At 40.2% G+C, this 15,344-nt stretch overlaps 1 protein-coding gene across 1 annotated transcript in view; it reads left to right on the top strand.

Moving 5' to 3' along the window:
• The window catches only part of LOC126215310 (histone-lysine N-methyltransferase 2D-like), a 459,193-nt gene that overhangs the window by 57,186 nt on the left and 386,663 nt on the right, over nucleotides 1-15,344 (top strand). Inside the window, exons 11-12 of the mRNA XM_049941991.1 lie at nucleotides 2,346-2,443; nucleotides 12,754-12,984. Of these exons, the coding sequence (XP_049797948.1) occupies nucleotides 2,346-2,443; nucleotides 12,754-12,984 (329 nt within the window). The remainder of the gene's footprint in view (nucleotides 1-2,345; nucleotides 2,444-12,753; nucleotides 12,985-15,344) is intronic.

Genomic DNA, 15,344 nt, shown 5'->3' with positions numbered 1-15,344 from the left:
GTCCATTTGTGATTTTTTTGTTTTGTTTTGTTACCTATTAAATGTTTTCCTAATAAAGTTATTGTGCATTACTTTCTTGTCTTCCCTTGTACGAGTGATGCACACATTGGTTAAATCATCAAGTTGGATGACATCAGTATCAGCACCATGAAACTTTTTCAAATCAATATGGTGATACATACAAGTACCACTCACAGTCTGTCCATTCTGCCCACACACACACACACACACACACACACACACACACTAGCACTCACTGATTCCCTCGAGTTGCTTTTGATATGATGATGCATCCAATCAATCTGTACATAATGTTTCTGAATTCAGTTTGTGTTTTTCATATGGTTAATTTAGCCTGAAGGCCGGTTTCTCCACATTTCACCACATCTTCACAGAAATGGGACTGTCTCATATAGTGCAGGTTGTGCATATGTGCAAACCATGTTTATAATTTATAGGTTGAACAAAATTGACATGAAGGTAGACAAAAAAAAAGTTTGTCACAAAATTGATTAAATGTGTAACTGTGATGGGAGAGCAATCACAAGAATAACGTTTTGTTTGGTTGTATAATTTTAACACATGAAATTTAAATGTTACTGGTAGTTTCTATAACATGTCTTATACCTCTGTTGATTTGCAGTTTATGGTTACACAAGTTCTTGCTGTTTGAAAAATGTAGTTGTTGGCCAGCAAGTAGGTTGCTGTTAAATGTCTACAATAAACAGTTACATTCTTTGAGGCTGTCGTGAATAAATCCACTGAGAGAAAATTTGACATGTGTGCCTAGGTTATAGAGATAGATTGACAAAGTTTCATTAACGTAAGAGATGGCCGGAAGGCTTTAATCGTGCAAGGTGAAAGAAATATGTACGGGCAGGAACTGAGGCATATTGAGAACTGTGCCCTGCAGGAGGAAGCAAAGAAAAAGTCACGTGTTCAGAAGCAGTCGTGTTTGAGAGGAAGGAAAGATATAGGAGGTTTCTCGCTAATAGGGAGGTCGAGTTTTTGGTAAAGTTCTCAGTATTCTTGTATTTCCATTGTCACGGCGTGAAGATGTTCTGAGTGCTGAGCCTGTTGTACACCGGCATTGTTTGTATTCAGAATAATGTCACTCACTTCGTGTTGAAGTGATAGAAATAAGATGCAAATGAATAGCGTGTAATAAATTTGGGACCGTGTAGTACATTTATTTACAATGCGTCACTGTTAATTGATAACACCGAGAACTAAGAAATGGAATATACAAATGAAATATCTTTAGCTACCTTCACAATGGTCTGTCAGATGCAGTACATTATTGACATTTATAAAGTCACAGTGGTAACCGTCGTAGTAACCTGCTGTACTCCAGAGCACGGTATATTGTTCACTGTGATTGTGGTCTGCAGAAAGGATGGATCACAACTACACAAGTCAGTGAAAAGCCTGAACCAATTTCTGTCTGTGTAATATTAAGTTCATTTAATCCATCCATTAGGGACAAACGAGTACAAATCCCCCAATTACCTGTACCATTGCGAATGACGGCGTCATCGCTGTCCTCGTCGCTCGCCAGTTCCTCCGATTTTGGACTGTGGTACAGTCACAGATTTTGTTCCGGCACCTGTCACATTCACTCGAGTTCTGTGGCCACACTGTCGACAGTTGACCCAAATGTGACACAGTTTGGATAGTTTTCTTTCTGTCTCAAACTAGTCGCAAATGCACTTCCATGCTCGGGACTCTCGTTTCGCGTTCTCGCCGTTTTTCACAGTGTCCCGTGTTTATCTGTCGTTACGTTAAAGTACGGCACGATTGTGCAGACGGACGATAGCAGATGCGTGCGCTTTGGCAGTTTTGTGGCGCCGTGCTGTGCTCTGGTCCCTGCGCACGCTTCGTGTTACTCCGTTCACGAAACGTTTTTGACGTGTCAGCCGTCGGGTAACGTCGATCGACCGTAGCACCGAGTAAGGAAGTTCGGCCGAGCGGGGTGCGAATGCCCGCCCTCTGGTAGCAGGTACCCTAAGCGGCTAGACTCGCGTTACGCTCGATTACTTCAAAAAGACTAGAGCAGATATTCTGCTTTATCCGAATACGTGCTCTCTGTAAGTGACCTCACTGTCTGTTAAAGATTAAACCCTCATTTTCCTTTAAGTAATAGTTTGCCTAAAAATCAACAGAAAAGGCGGTGAGTGAGAGAGAAGTGCTGAGGAGTATTGAGATTTTTTTAGTTGAGAAAACTGTAAACTGGCACGTGATACAAAAATTTTCAATTTCCTTTGTCATTTTAGTTGAGTGTACTGTATTTAGTTTTAAATCGAACTGTAAAACAGTAAGAGAAAGTTTACAATTTATATTTTCAGGTGTGGACGATGCAGGCCCAGACTCAAGCCTGTCGGCGTCCCGAGAGTCACTGTACCTGGAGGAGGAGATGGATGTGGAGACCTCTCCTTCAGAGAGGGTGTGTAGCCCTGCTTCTGCTTCCGCTTCCGATGTGTGTATCTCCTGCACGCTGCTCACTTCCTGCACTGCTCTGCTCAGTATTAATAATAGTCGTAGTAGTAGTAGTAGTAGCAGCAGCACTTAAAACTTTAGCATCGCTGAAACACCGCTGTCATTGCTTGAGCACACTTTTCTTATGGTGTCGGCCTGAGAGATCACTGCTGGATTACTCATATCAAATGTGTTTGTGGTGCAGGACTAAAATTGTGTGAGGGGTGAGAGCTACGGACATCGATCCTGTGGTGACTACACGTAAACTGAATGTCAGTTTTGCTTTAAATTTCAATTCACACGTGTGACTGAAAATATTAAGGTACCACATGAGTAAGTCATATATGATTTTAGAGAAAAATAAATTAAGAATTGACTTCAATTAGATTTTTTTTAACTAGCTGTATACTTGAAAATCGTATTTAATTTCTACACTGTGTACTATAGTCGATGAAAGGACATCTACATCTATAGTCCACAAACCACAATGAGGTGCATGGCAGAGGGTACATCCTGTTGTACCAGTTATTACGGTTTCTTCCCATTCCATTCACACACGGAGACTTGGAAGAATGATTGTTTGAGTGCTTCTGTCTGTGTGGTAATTATTCTAATCTTATCCTCACAATCCCTATGTGAGTGAGACGTAGGAGGTTGTAGTATATTCCTAGCATTATCATTTAAAACCGCTTCTTGAAACTTTGTTAATAGAGCTTCTCGGGATAGTTTACCTCTGTCTTAGAGTCTGCCAGTTCAGTTTCTTCAGTATGTCACTCTCTCCTAGTGATTAAACAAACCCGTGACCAATCATGCTGCCCCTCTCGGCATACGTTCAGTATTCTTGTTAGTCCTGTTTGGTTCGGGTCTCACACACTCTAGCAATATTCTAGGACCAATCACACGAATGATTTGTAAGTAAGCTCTGTTATAGATTGATTGCACTTCCCAGTATTCTACCCATAAACCGAAGTCTGCTATCTGCTTTACCTACAACTGAGCCCGTGTGATCGTTCTATTTCATATCCCGACAAAATGTTACGTCCAGGTATGTACACGAGTTGACCAATTCCGACAGTGACTCATTGGTATTTGTAGGATACTATGTTTTTTCGTTTTGTAAAGTGCGCAGTTTTAAATTTCTGAATAATTAAAATAAGTTGCCAATCTTGGCGCCACTTCGAAATTTATCGAGATCTGACTGGAATTTATGCAGCTTCTTTCAGATAAGTAACTGCATCGTCTGTAAAAAGCCTGTTTTTAATATTAATATTGTCTGCAGGGTCATTAATATACAACATGAACAGCAAGGATTCCAGCACACTTCCCAGGGGTACACCTGAAGTTACTTCTACATATGACGTTGACTCTCCATCTGAGAGAACATGCTGCATCCCTCCTGCCAAAAAGTCTTCAGTCCAGTCACAAATTTCATTTGATACCACATATGATTGTACTTTTGACAATAAAGATAGGTTTAGTACTGAGTCGAATGCTTTTCAGAAAGCAAGAAATACTGCATCTAACTGACTGCCTCGATCCAGGGCTTTCAGTATGTCACGTGAGAAAACTGCGAGTTGGGTTTCACGTGATCAACATTTCGGGAATCTGTGCGGATTGGCATGGAGGAGGCATTCCATTCAAGATACATCATAATGTTTGAGCTCAGAATATGTTCTAAGATTCCACAACAAATCGATTTCAAGGATACTGAATGATAGTTTAGTGGATAACTTCTACTTTCCTTCTTGCAGACTGGTGTGACCTATGCTTTTTTCCGAGAACTGGGCACAGTTTTTTGTTCAAGGGAGCTGCAATAGATTGTAATTAGAAGAGGGGCTACCTCAGATGCAAATTCAGTATGAAATCTGATAGAGACTGCACCGGGCCTGGAACTTTTATCAGTTTTGATGATTTCAGCTGTTTCTCAACATCATCGACACTAATTCATCTTTTAGGTGTAATTCATCTTTTAGGTGGAGAAGGATTAAGTTGGGGCAGTTCTCCTTGGTTTTCCTCTGTAAAGGAACGTTTGAAGACAAAGCTTTTGCTTTGCCGTCCTCGATTTCAGTTCCTGTCGCGTTCGCTAGGGACTGGACACTAACTTTGGTGCCACTGACAGCCTTTACAAACAACCAGAATTACTTTGGGTTTTATGAAATGTCATTTGACAGTATTCTGCTACAGTAGTCATTGAAGGTATCGTGCATTGCTCTCTTGAGTGCCAAATACATTTCATTCAGCCCATATCTATAGCCCTATGCTTTGTTTTACACCTATTATGCAGAAATCTCTGTTCCATTAGGAGATTCTTTACAGTGACTGCATACGATAGAGGTTCCTTCCCATTATGAACTGTTCTATTGGGTACATACAAATCCATTGCATGTCAACTATTCTTTTAAACTTGAGCAAGAGTTTCTCAACATGCTCTTGCCTTGTGCTGAAAGTTTCTAGTTTCTCACGGAGCTGTAACACTACTAATTTTTTTATCTAGTTTATTGAACATACATATCTTTCTACTTGTTTTAGTTGTCCTTTATAATTTTGTAATCATTGTTGCCACAACCTCGTCACGGTCACCGATACTAGTTTCGACGTGGATACCCTCGGAGAGGTCAGGTCTATTTGTTGCCATTAGATCTAATGTGTTTTCATCATGACACCCTCCTGACTATCTGTTCCAGGTAGTTCTCAGAGAAGGCATTTAGCAAATTTTCACAGGATGTCTTTATCACTAGCACCACTGACAAAACTGTAATTTTCGCAATTAATTGTTGGACGATTAAAGACTCCACCACTGATTACAGTACGATTGGCGGACTTACATACAAGTGACTGAGATTTTCTCTAAAGTTTTCGATTACATCAGGAGATGTGTCTGGTGGACGATATGCCCACCCCTGATACTGAGTCTTGTCTAAAGAATCTCACTTGCAACTTCAGTTTTTATCTTGATGGATTTGAGTTTCTTGTTTACTGTCTGTTTCCCATTTGCCTACCCTTTTGATATACCTTCAGATTTTCCTCAGAAATCTCACTGCTATCAATTTCAGCTTTCGACCAGTTTTCTATGCCTAGTATTATGTGAGCTTCACTGTTTTTCACGAGGGCTTCGAACTCTCGGTTTTTTTGCAAATGCTTCGGTGGTTCACCGTTAATGCTCTCTCCTTCGAGAGGCATTTCTTTCGATCTCGCACTGATACTTCCGGGTTTTCTACGGCTTTCGTTATCGGGATTGGGCGGAGAATTCCCTAATCTAAAAAAAACCCTGAATAGCAGCCGCAACCGTGTAGTGCACGGCTTACCCATTTAGGGGAACCCTGCAATTCTCAACCTTGATGGCACAAGTCCTGGAAGTTGCCACACAGCTTGTCACAGAACCTTCAAAGTTTACAGTTCCGTCCTCCCACTCGACTCAGAACTGAGGGACCACGATCAGGTCCGGGGCCAGTGCTGCAAATTGTACTTCGTTGAAACTCCGTGCACACAGCTAGTCTTCTCGACCTTCTCCGCCAGTTGATGGAATGACACGAGTATGATCTCAGAGCCCAGACAACAGGCATCATTTGTTCAAATGAGCACCACACTCTGTTGTTTGCACGCTGTTCCCTAATGGCTGCTGGAATAGCCTCTTCAACATGTCGAATGAGGTCCCTAGGCACACAGACTGAATGCACACGGTGTCCCTTCCTGTCCCTCACTGGCATATCTGTAAGGGTACCGTCACTCGCCGACGATTAGTGGACCCCTACCCTTCACATGTTTTGGGTTTCCCCAAAACATGTGAAGTGAGTTCCACTGGCCCAATTCCAGTTTCGGTGAAAGACAGCTCCTCAACTTGTTGTATAAGGAGATAGGGACAATGCCCTGAGTCCTCCCACCCTGTACAGAACGCCTAGATCTACCAGTGACACACCACTCGCAGTCAAGTAGACAGGTAGTACCTCCGGTACCAGTATTACAGGTACACAACTCGGGAGCTCTTCCGACACGCTGATTTGCAGCAGCTTCCAATCATTTGATGGTAGTCGGGACAGTATCCAGCTGCTTACGAATGTCAGCCAACTCGGCCCCTGTTTGAGAACAGTTTTCACAGTGGGGTTGCATTTTGGGTGGTGCAGTGTATTACAGGCCATTGAACAAATAACTTTAAATTAAGCCCACTGATTATCTTTTAATCTGTTGAGCTAAAAAGTTGCTAATTCCCTCTAAGAATTGAAGCAAGTGCATAAAATTAGATTTCTGTTAAGGCAACATTTTTTAAATAGATGACGTATGGACGCAATGTTGCTCGTGTATTAGTCCAGTGAAAACTTCATATTTTATTCTGTACTGTAAATGGTGATGCTGCAGGTTTTCTTTCATTTTCTTGAGATATTGGGCTTGAGATTTTGACATAAAGTTATGGGATTTTAAAAACACCAGCTTATCAACAAGAGAATGTAAAAATTCGTCACTGGGCATTACCTGCGTAATTAGCTCTGGTCTGTTGGTTTGTACCCAGTGTTTGAAAATAATAATAATAAATAAAATAAATAAATAAACTTCATCAGGTTTTTGAGATGTTGAGTAGGGTTATCTGGTCTAGGACATTCTGCATAGGTGTCAAGCATATTCATTATTAATGGTACATACCATGAAAACTATCAGGTCTTAGGCTTTACTCCTTCTATTGTAAGCTTTGTGTTTTGATGATGCTTGCAGACACGTGCACTATGAGTTTGTGATGAACCTGGACGAAAACACCACTTTGGTCGTAGAACGCAAAACATAGATGGGCCAGTTTTGTGATTTGGGTATCACTGTTTGTAGAGACTGTAGAGCTCATTTGGTGAGAGAAAAATTAATCTTTTCGGCTTCTTGACCTCAGCATTGTTAATCACAGTTGAAACACACACACCTTTTTACCCGGACATAAGCGACTATTTTCATTATCCTCACAAAAGTCTTTAACACATTTAATTACAACTTAACTTGTTTTGTTGTCACCTTATTGTTTTTAAAGATGTGATAAGATACCGTAAGCCTTTACTAGCTGCCTAGTTAACTTCACGGTGTATTCAGATGCCCCACATTCCTCAATATTTTTTTTTCTTTGACCATGAGCTTGATAAGAGGCTAATTATATTATATTGCCATCTTTACTAGAAACTTAGCATCTTTCTTTCACTTAGGTAATATGTATATCGTAGTCACGTTGTACATTTTCTGTACCATTTTGATTCTGAGCTTGTATGTCATTACGGAAAGTTTCTTGCAATTTTTGCTGACTGTGCTTGTGATTTTATTAGTTTTTCTTTGTAAAGCTGACAGTCGCTCTTCTGTATTAAGCTATGCTATTTGATGTGAAGCAGATAATTCTATAGTTTCACAAATAGACTCCACTTGATGCAATGGATTATCCTCAGCTAATTCAAAAGGCCCAGGGAGAAATTCAGGGTCATTTTCAACACTGTTTGCTGCTTCTTCGACTAGTTTTTCTGCAAATATTCTTGTTGCACAAGTTGGACATAGAGCTTGTCCAGGAATTAGCTTAATATCCACATTTTTACTCTTGGAAAGATATTCAACTAGTATTTTATGCTAACAATTTTTAACCAGTTTTTTGTGAGCGCCAAATGGGTGACATTTGTTCCCAAAAATGTGGTTGTGTGTGTCTAAATCTTTATCTTTGTGGTAATGGCAGATGCTAGTAATTTCTTTCAAAATGCTTAATTTTAGCAGATATTGTTCTTTAGATGGCAGATCTTTCTACTAGTGTTGTTTATGGCACTGTTCACTTATTAGTTCACCCACAAAACAGCTCATACTTAATACTTGAACAATCTGTTGCTCCTGAAAACAGTTGCAGATGGGGCAGTTAAAGTCTACAATTGCAAAACTCTCATTGACTTATTCACTGACTTGGGTGCCTGCAAAGAATCCAGTACAAAAAGTGACTCCATTGGAACTTACAACAGTATCTGGTAGAACACACAACATAACCGATAAACTATGCAATGAAATATCATGTTTGTTTAACTCTGCAATGAAAATTGCAGCTAGCAAGTAGTTACAACTAAAGTTTAAGTCTAAATACATAGGAAAACACTATTGTGTGTATACTGTACCCAAGCGTAGTACAACAAAGTATCAGTAAGTTCAGTTTCAGAATGAGAACTCTTACCTCTTCTTATCACTGCCTGTTGTTATTTAAAAGTAGAAATATTTGACCAATTATTATGCGCAGTCTTTACAGAAAATGTATACCCAAAGTCCATTTAATACAGAACACACTGGTTTTGTAATTATTCTGATATCTTTTAAAATAACTTGGCAATTAAACTTTCTGCAAACCTCGTTTTCCATTAAAATTTGCCCAAATGCCATTTTAAAAATGGCTGCCCGAAAAAAACTGGTTTATAAAAGTTTTTCAAACAGTGTTTTGTGACTGTCTACCTGCAGGAAACTGACGATAAAAAAAAATCAAGAAACTAAAAAATTTGAGCAACAAATTTTGTTTATATTGGCTAAGTTGAAATGAATTGACCTTTTGAGATTAATTATGGTTGTTGGCTATCTAGAAAACAGAGTTAATTCACAATAAATTAGGGCTGCTACTTTTTAAAGGAAAATTGGATGTAACACAATATGTTTGTTAGAATATATGCTACAATAACTAAATACCAAATGCCAATTTACAACAGATTACTCGTAAATTATGAAAAGGACAATGGTAGCTGCCGAAAATTCTCAGAAATGCACACTTATTTGCATTAATATAGAATAAAATTGAGGGGTGAGGTATTCTTTGGCAGTAGCTGCAAACCACAAACTCTCATTTTTTCGAAATAAGTTAGCATCCGAAACACTTGTACCGGTAACTTACGAAAATATAGTTTTGCAAGTGTGTGAAAATTGTCAAAAATAGTCCATTAATCACTCAAAAGCTTATAACAGCAAGAGTTTATCCTGGCACTTACGAATGTTAGTAATTTCACGGTATATCACAATACAAATGGGTGTTGATACTGTCAGTGAGAGATTATGCAGAAGTGACACTAACAGTAAAATATGTGAGTCTAGAACTTCAAATCGGCAGATAAAACTAGTACAAAAATTCTGAAGTTGGCTTTTATGTGTAAATAAACATGCATATTGCACAGGTTGTTCACTTAGCTGTTTCCGTACACACTTCTACGCTGGCATGCCGAAGAACGACACTGCAGCGTGAGTTTACCTCGCTCAAAATCGCTAAAATGTGCTCCACCAACAAAAGCCAGTCTTCTGCTTGTTGCAGCTAATAATGCAAGCATCACTAACAATATGATGAAATGTCCGGTGAGGCAAATGTGTCTGTAGGTGAAGTTGGTATTTTACTATTTCTTCAGCCCGTTTGCCACCTAGAGAAGAAAATACTAAATCATTGTAAACTATTAATGTTACTTAAAAATTGCCTTCACCCAAAGTAAAAAAATGAAAAAAAGCCTTTTCTCATCAAACTGGCTTTAGTATTTCATCATTCAAATGAAACTGTGCGCTTGACAATGCTATAATGCTTTCCAAACCTAACGAGGGAAAAACACTGATGCTGGAAGTATAAGAATCATTTATTTACATCAATGTTATAAAAAGACTTCACGACAATGTCTTTGAACTTACACCACAAATGTAATGAATACATAGCTTTCAATTGATGTAAAGGTAAAACATTATGCATTATGATTAGATTATATTTGCCACTAAAATGGTTAAGCTTATACGATCTTAATTCACCACCAGTGGCGTCACCATACGGACGATTGTGTGAGGGGCCAGATCTCTGTGCCCAGGCAGAAAGCTAACATTCTCGTCCGTGATGCCGGCCGTCAATACTGTGGGGATCTGCGAGCTTCTCGTATAGGGTGGAGGAATTGTGCAAGAGTACAGTAGCAGTGTGCGATAAGAATGAGGGTGGAGATAGAATTAGACAACAGAAGGTAAAACGAGAAACTAATTACAAAGAAGCACTGTGTTTTCACGCTATATAGGTATGTCAGTAGCTCTCGGGGGCTCTTTGTGGCCTACATAACTGTTAACCTGGTACTTGCTAGCTGTGGTCTATGTCAATTTTCACGTTACAGTGACACCTCGCTACAGCCAGGCGACCCTCACTGAACTCGGCGGTATGCACTCCTCTCGCATAGAACGGCTGTAAAGCACTGGCCTTCTCGTGTTCACCATCTGCACAGAAGCAGATTTCCTTCCCCCACTGACAGGACACCAAACCTAAGTCTTCGTTTCTTCCGTTCCGTTCTCGGAGCACAGACCCTCACGTGAATGTCGTCAAGAGGGAAAGAAATTTACTGCTTGTAATAGTCGAGAAGGCCCAATATTCTGCAACAGCATTGTTGCTGAACGTTTGCAGGAATCATTCACAGCTGTCATGTTGGCGTATCTATCTGGAGCGATTGTAGGTGTAACAACCGTGGTAACTCTAGTTGTGGGGTGCTGATGGCAGAATGAAACAAAGTGCTTTCAGAACATTTGTCTAATAAATTCTTCGTAATTGTATGAAATGAAAAATTGTGTAAACTATTGCTGTAGAATATGGCTGCTAACAATTATATACATTTGAGATATGCTTATATATTCTGTGTAAAGATTTGATTAGTAATCGCTTTAGGCAATATCACACTTACAATGATGCATGATTTTAGAACCATTTATTCTTCCATGTGATTGGGTCAGTTTGTATATAGCATGCCACCTATCGTATGGATGTAGCGTACTAATTGTTGTTGTGGTGGTAGTAGTAATAGTAGTAGTAGATTCCCAAACTACTGTTTTTGGTGAAAGTGATTGTAATTAATGGGTATTACACTGACAGCTAAATTATTTAATGGATGAATATCTTCTTCGTTTTACAAGTGGCTTGACAGGCCAGCTCTGTTGTTATCAGCCAATAGTCTGGATTTTTTGCTCCTATTCTCTTTTTCCGATAATATGGTCTAGATTTTCTCGTGTCAGATTTGGATGAAATCTCAAGATTTTGGTGATTATTCTTACGTGGAAAGTGTTGAAATGTTTGATATAAATTAAACATGCCAAGAACTGAGTAGATTTTAACTGAGGATGCTGTCATGAGAGACTTAGTATGTAGAAAAGTGACATGAAGCTGATGGAGTAGATAACTATTTCTGGTTACACAGTGAAAATTATTGGGAGAAGTAAACAAAAAAACACTGGTTTTGTTATTTTCCTTTTATAGCTACAGTGGTGTATGGTTATAATGATGACATATTTGGCTAATGGCATTGTAATTCTGTCAGACTGCAGACATCTCTGAACATCCATTAAATGATATAGACAGTGTTTACATAAGAGGTAATATGATGCACGTCAATCAGATGCTAGAAGTACTAGATTATTTTTGCTATTAGGCTAGCAGAATAACTGATGATGGTTGAAGTAGAGAGGATGTGAATTGCTGATTTGGTACAACAAGGAAACACCTCAAAAAAAGAGTAATTTGCTAATATTGAACAGAAATTTAAGTGTTAGGAAGGCTTTACTGAAGATTTTCATGTGGAGTGCAGCCTTGTACGGAAGTGAAACATGGACAGCTCAGAGAAGAGGAAAATACAAGCTTTTGAAATGTTATGTCATTGAAGAATGCTATAGATTAGATGCATAGATGGAATAAGTAATGAGGAGGTACTCAGTCTAGTTAGGAAGAAAGAAAGTTACAACATAATTTAGTGACAAGATTGGATCGGGTGAATAGTCCGGTGGCTAGAAGTGGGGTAAAAATTGCAGGAGGAGACTAAAGGCTCAAATACAGCAAGCACTTTCAAATGGAAGTAGGTTTCAGTAGTCAGGCAGGAATGAAGAGACTACTGTGGAGAGCTGCAGCAAATCAATTTTCGGACTGAAGACTTCGGCAACAATTGTAACGACTAAGGTACACGTGTGTGAGAGACTTTCTTTTGCCAATATTGAGAAAGCTGTCGAACGTGAGCCTACACTGCCACGCTATGTACTGTCTCTCATTTGGAGTGTGCAACGTAATCATTAAACATAATTTAGTTTAGTGCAGTACTAGTAATTATTTACTGTTTATGCGTACATCTTTCTCTCGTGTATCCTTTCGTGGACTGCAGACGTATGCCGAAATTTTATTTTGTATAATGTTTCTCAAAGTGTGCGAGTTGCACAGTCAGTGCCATTTTTATCGAGGGAGGAGAAGTCTGCGGTTCTTGCCAGCATCTGCGAAACTTCCTTCTCGCACTGTACAAATGTCGGACCGTTTCTGCCCAGGAGTACACATTCTCGGACCGAGCGGAGCTACGCGGGGCGGTCGGCCTCGGCAAGGGGAAGCCTTTCTGCGCCGGCAAGATCGCCAAGAAGAAGCTGGGCCTGTCGGGCAGCGTGCGCGGCAAGGGCGGCCACGGTTACCACAAGCGGCAGCGCCTCACCGACTTTGGGCGCAAACGCGGGCCCAAGGCGAAGATGAGGGGCGTGTTCGGGGCGCCGGGAGTCGGCCTCCAGGTACGTAGTGCGAGCGGCTCGACTCGAGCCTAGTACATTGGGGAAAACGGGTACTCTGATCCTTTCGTACCTAGACGGTGAGGAACGGGATACTGCTCTTCGTTGTCAGTAAAAGCTGAACTTATTTGAATTTGGTTAGGTTCGAGTAAAATTTGTGGGTTTCTCAGATTGTATTCTATGTCCACTGCTACCCTTAATTGTATGCAAATAAACAGCCACTAAAAATGAGAAGTGAGTGGAGGAGAGAGTGAGGAATGGGGAGTGTAATGTAAATGATTTTTCAAATGGGGAAGTAGATACGTACACACACGGTGAACGGGAAACGGGTTATCACTCGATTGCAACGGAGAACAGTACACACTGTTTTCGAGGCAGATCTTTGCGAGTGTAACATTTTACTGCAAGAAACGCAAGTAATGCAAGTAATCTGTGGTGTCAAATGTTCTGTATAATACTCATTAAGTTTTCTTACATGTTTTACATTTGGAATATTCTGCTGTTATTTTCACAATCCTTATACTCTCCACAGTCACTGACCTTTTGAAGTTTGTCTAATTTGTTTGTTTCTACTGTGTTGTGATCCTGTGACATTATGTTCTGGAGAAATGTGGACATCACAAAACCCCTTTGCATTCTCAAAGGTAATTTGTATCCCAGAAAAAGGTGAGCAGAATGACATGGGATGTCAGGTTGTAGAATCTGGCACGTCAGGTTGTGGACTTTTCACAGGATGCTGTTATCGTGTGTGTGTGTGTGGGGGGGGGGGGGGGGGGGGAGGGATTCTTTTGTCTCGGTACCTGCAGTCTGTCATGATGCAGCACCATTTGTAAGTAATTATACAGTCACTAAATGGACGCCAGACAGAAGCCAGTCTGCACTGCTTTGATGCAGAGATGTAGAGTTCATGATGAAGGGTGCCTTCTAAATTGAAAGGCTTCGTTACTTTTATCTCGGCAGGAAAACAGACTTTAAGGAATAACTTCAGATAGGTAATATATCGACAGATCTGTCGCTTTTTCTACGCTCAGTCTGTGATCTGTATTAGGCATTTTGAAAATAGTGGACAGTACTGAGTCATCAGATTCGTCAGATAAAAATAAGAAGAAAAGATAGCAACATACATATGGGAGTGCTTAATTTCTAACTTAGGAGACTGGCACACATCTTTAAGCAGCTGCTCACTACACTCGACATTTGCTGCATTTCTCGAATGGCTTCCCACACACAGCTCAAAGTGTTGTGCCAGAATTCGGTTGTCGTGCTACAATTCAGTTGGCAGAGAGCGTACTGCCTCCTGTGCTTCTGTAATCTGTGAAGAAGAGACAGGTGTTACCGGTACCGACAACATAACTGCACGGGGAAGTTCCAGGCACTCTACACTAATAAACTAAATACGAGCTTACAGAATATCGGATGGGCTCTTTTATTGTATTTAAGAGTTCCAGATAGAAATCGGCACGTAATTTTTAAAGCAAAGAAGTCGACAGATGTGAAAGTAGCTTTGGTATGGATTTCAGGACTCTCACTGTTCACAGTACGCTATATATGAATGACTTAACTGAAAAATGTCAGAAGCTAATTGAGACCATTATAAGATGATTCTGTAGTCGGGGACACCACAAGTGGGGTTCAATGGAGAATTTATCGAGTGCAAGAGTGTCACAGACATGGTCATTGACCTCCAATGGCAGACACAACAGGAGAGGTGATACGAGTTTCGTAGAGATTGTCCATTCCAGGAACAGTGCAGAGTATTACGTCCTCTTACATTTCACGAATTGACCATTGTGATAAAATCTGAGATACTCGAACTTCAATGAATGCCTACTGGTGTCAGAGCACGGTTTATGAGTGGAACTTTGGAAGGGCGGAATGACAGTGGTACGTTAAGAATTGTCTCATTGACACCACAGTGTGCTTCGTGTGTCGAGATAGGTGTACTCAGTTGCGTGCGACTGCTCGTGTGAGGAACAGTTTTTAATGTTTAGCATTTTTAACATTTATTAAGAAGCTTGTGCTAAATTAGTTGCTTATTTTCAACTAGAGATAATGTTATAAAAATAGGAAAGTCCAGGTGGCAGGTGCAGGAAGCATTGTTAGCCTGCCGCTCCCTGTTTCGGTGTACGAGTGATCGTGTCTCGTCGTTTGCTTACTGTAAAAGCGGTGCCACACGTACGAAACTGGACTGGTATATTTTAGGAACAGGATTCAAATTTCTGTGCGAACACAACGATTGAGACTTTCCGTGCTGCTGCGAAATAATGTCTGGCGAATGTCACTTTCTTAAATGGTGACTAGCTACTTTCTCTGCAGCTGAGCTACCACTCTATCTACATTTTATCCAAATGTGAATGAGACAA

The sequence above is a fragment of the Schistocerca nitens genome, chromosome 12 (assembly GCF_023898315.1).
Source record: "Schistocerca nitens isolate TAMUIC-IGC-003100 chromosome 12, iqSchNite1.1, whole genome shotgun sequence".
Taxonomy (NCBI): Eukaryota; Metazoa; Arthropoda; class Insecta; order Orthoptera; family Acrididae; genus Schistocerca; species Schistocerca nitens.
Note: the sequence above shows the minus strand (reverse complement) of the source record. Positions and strands in the feature narration are given on the sequence as shown.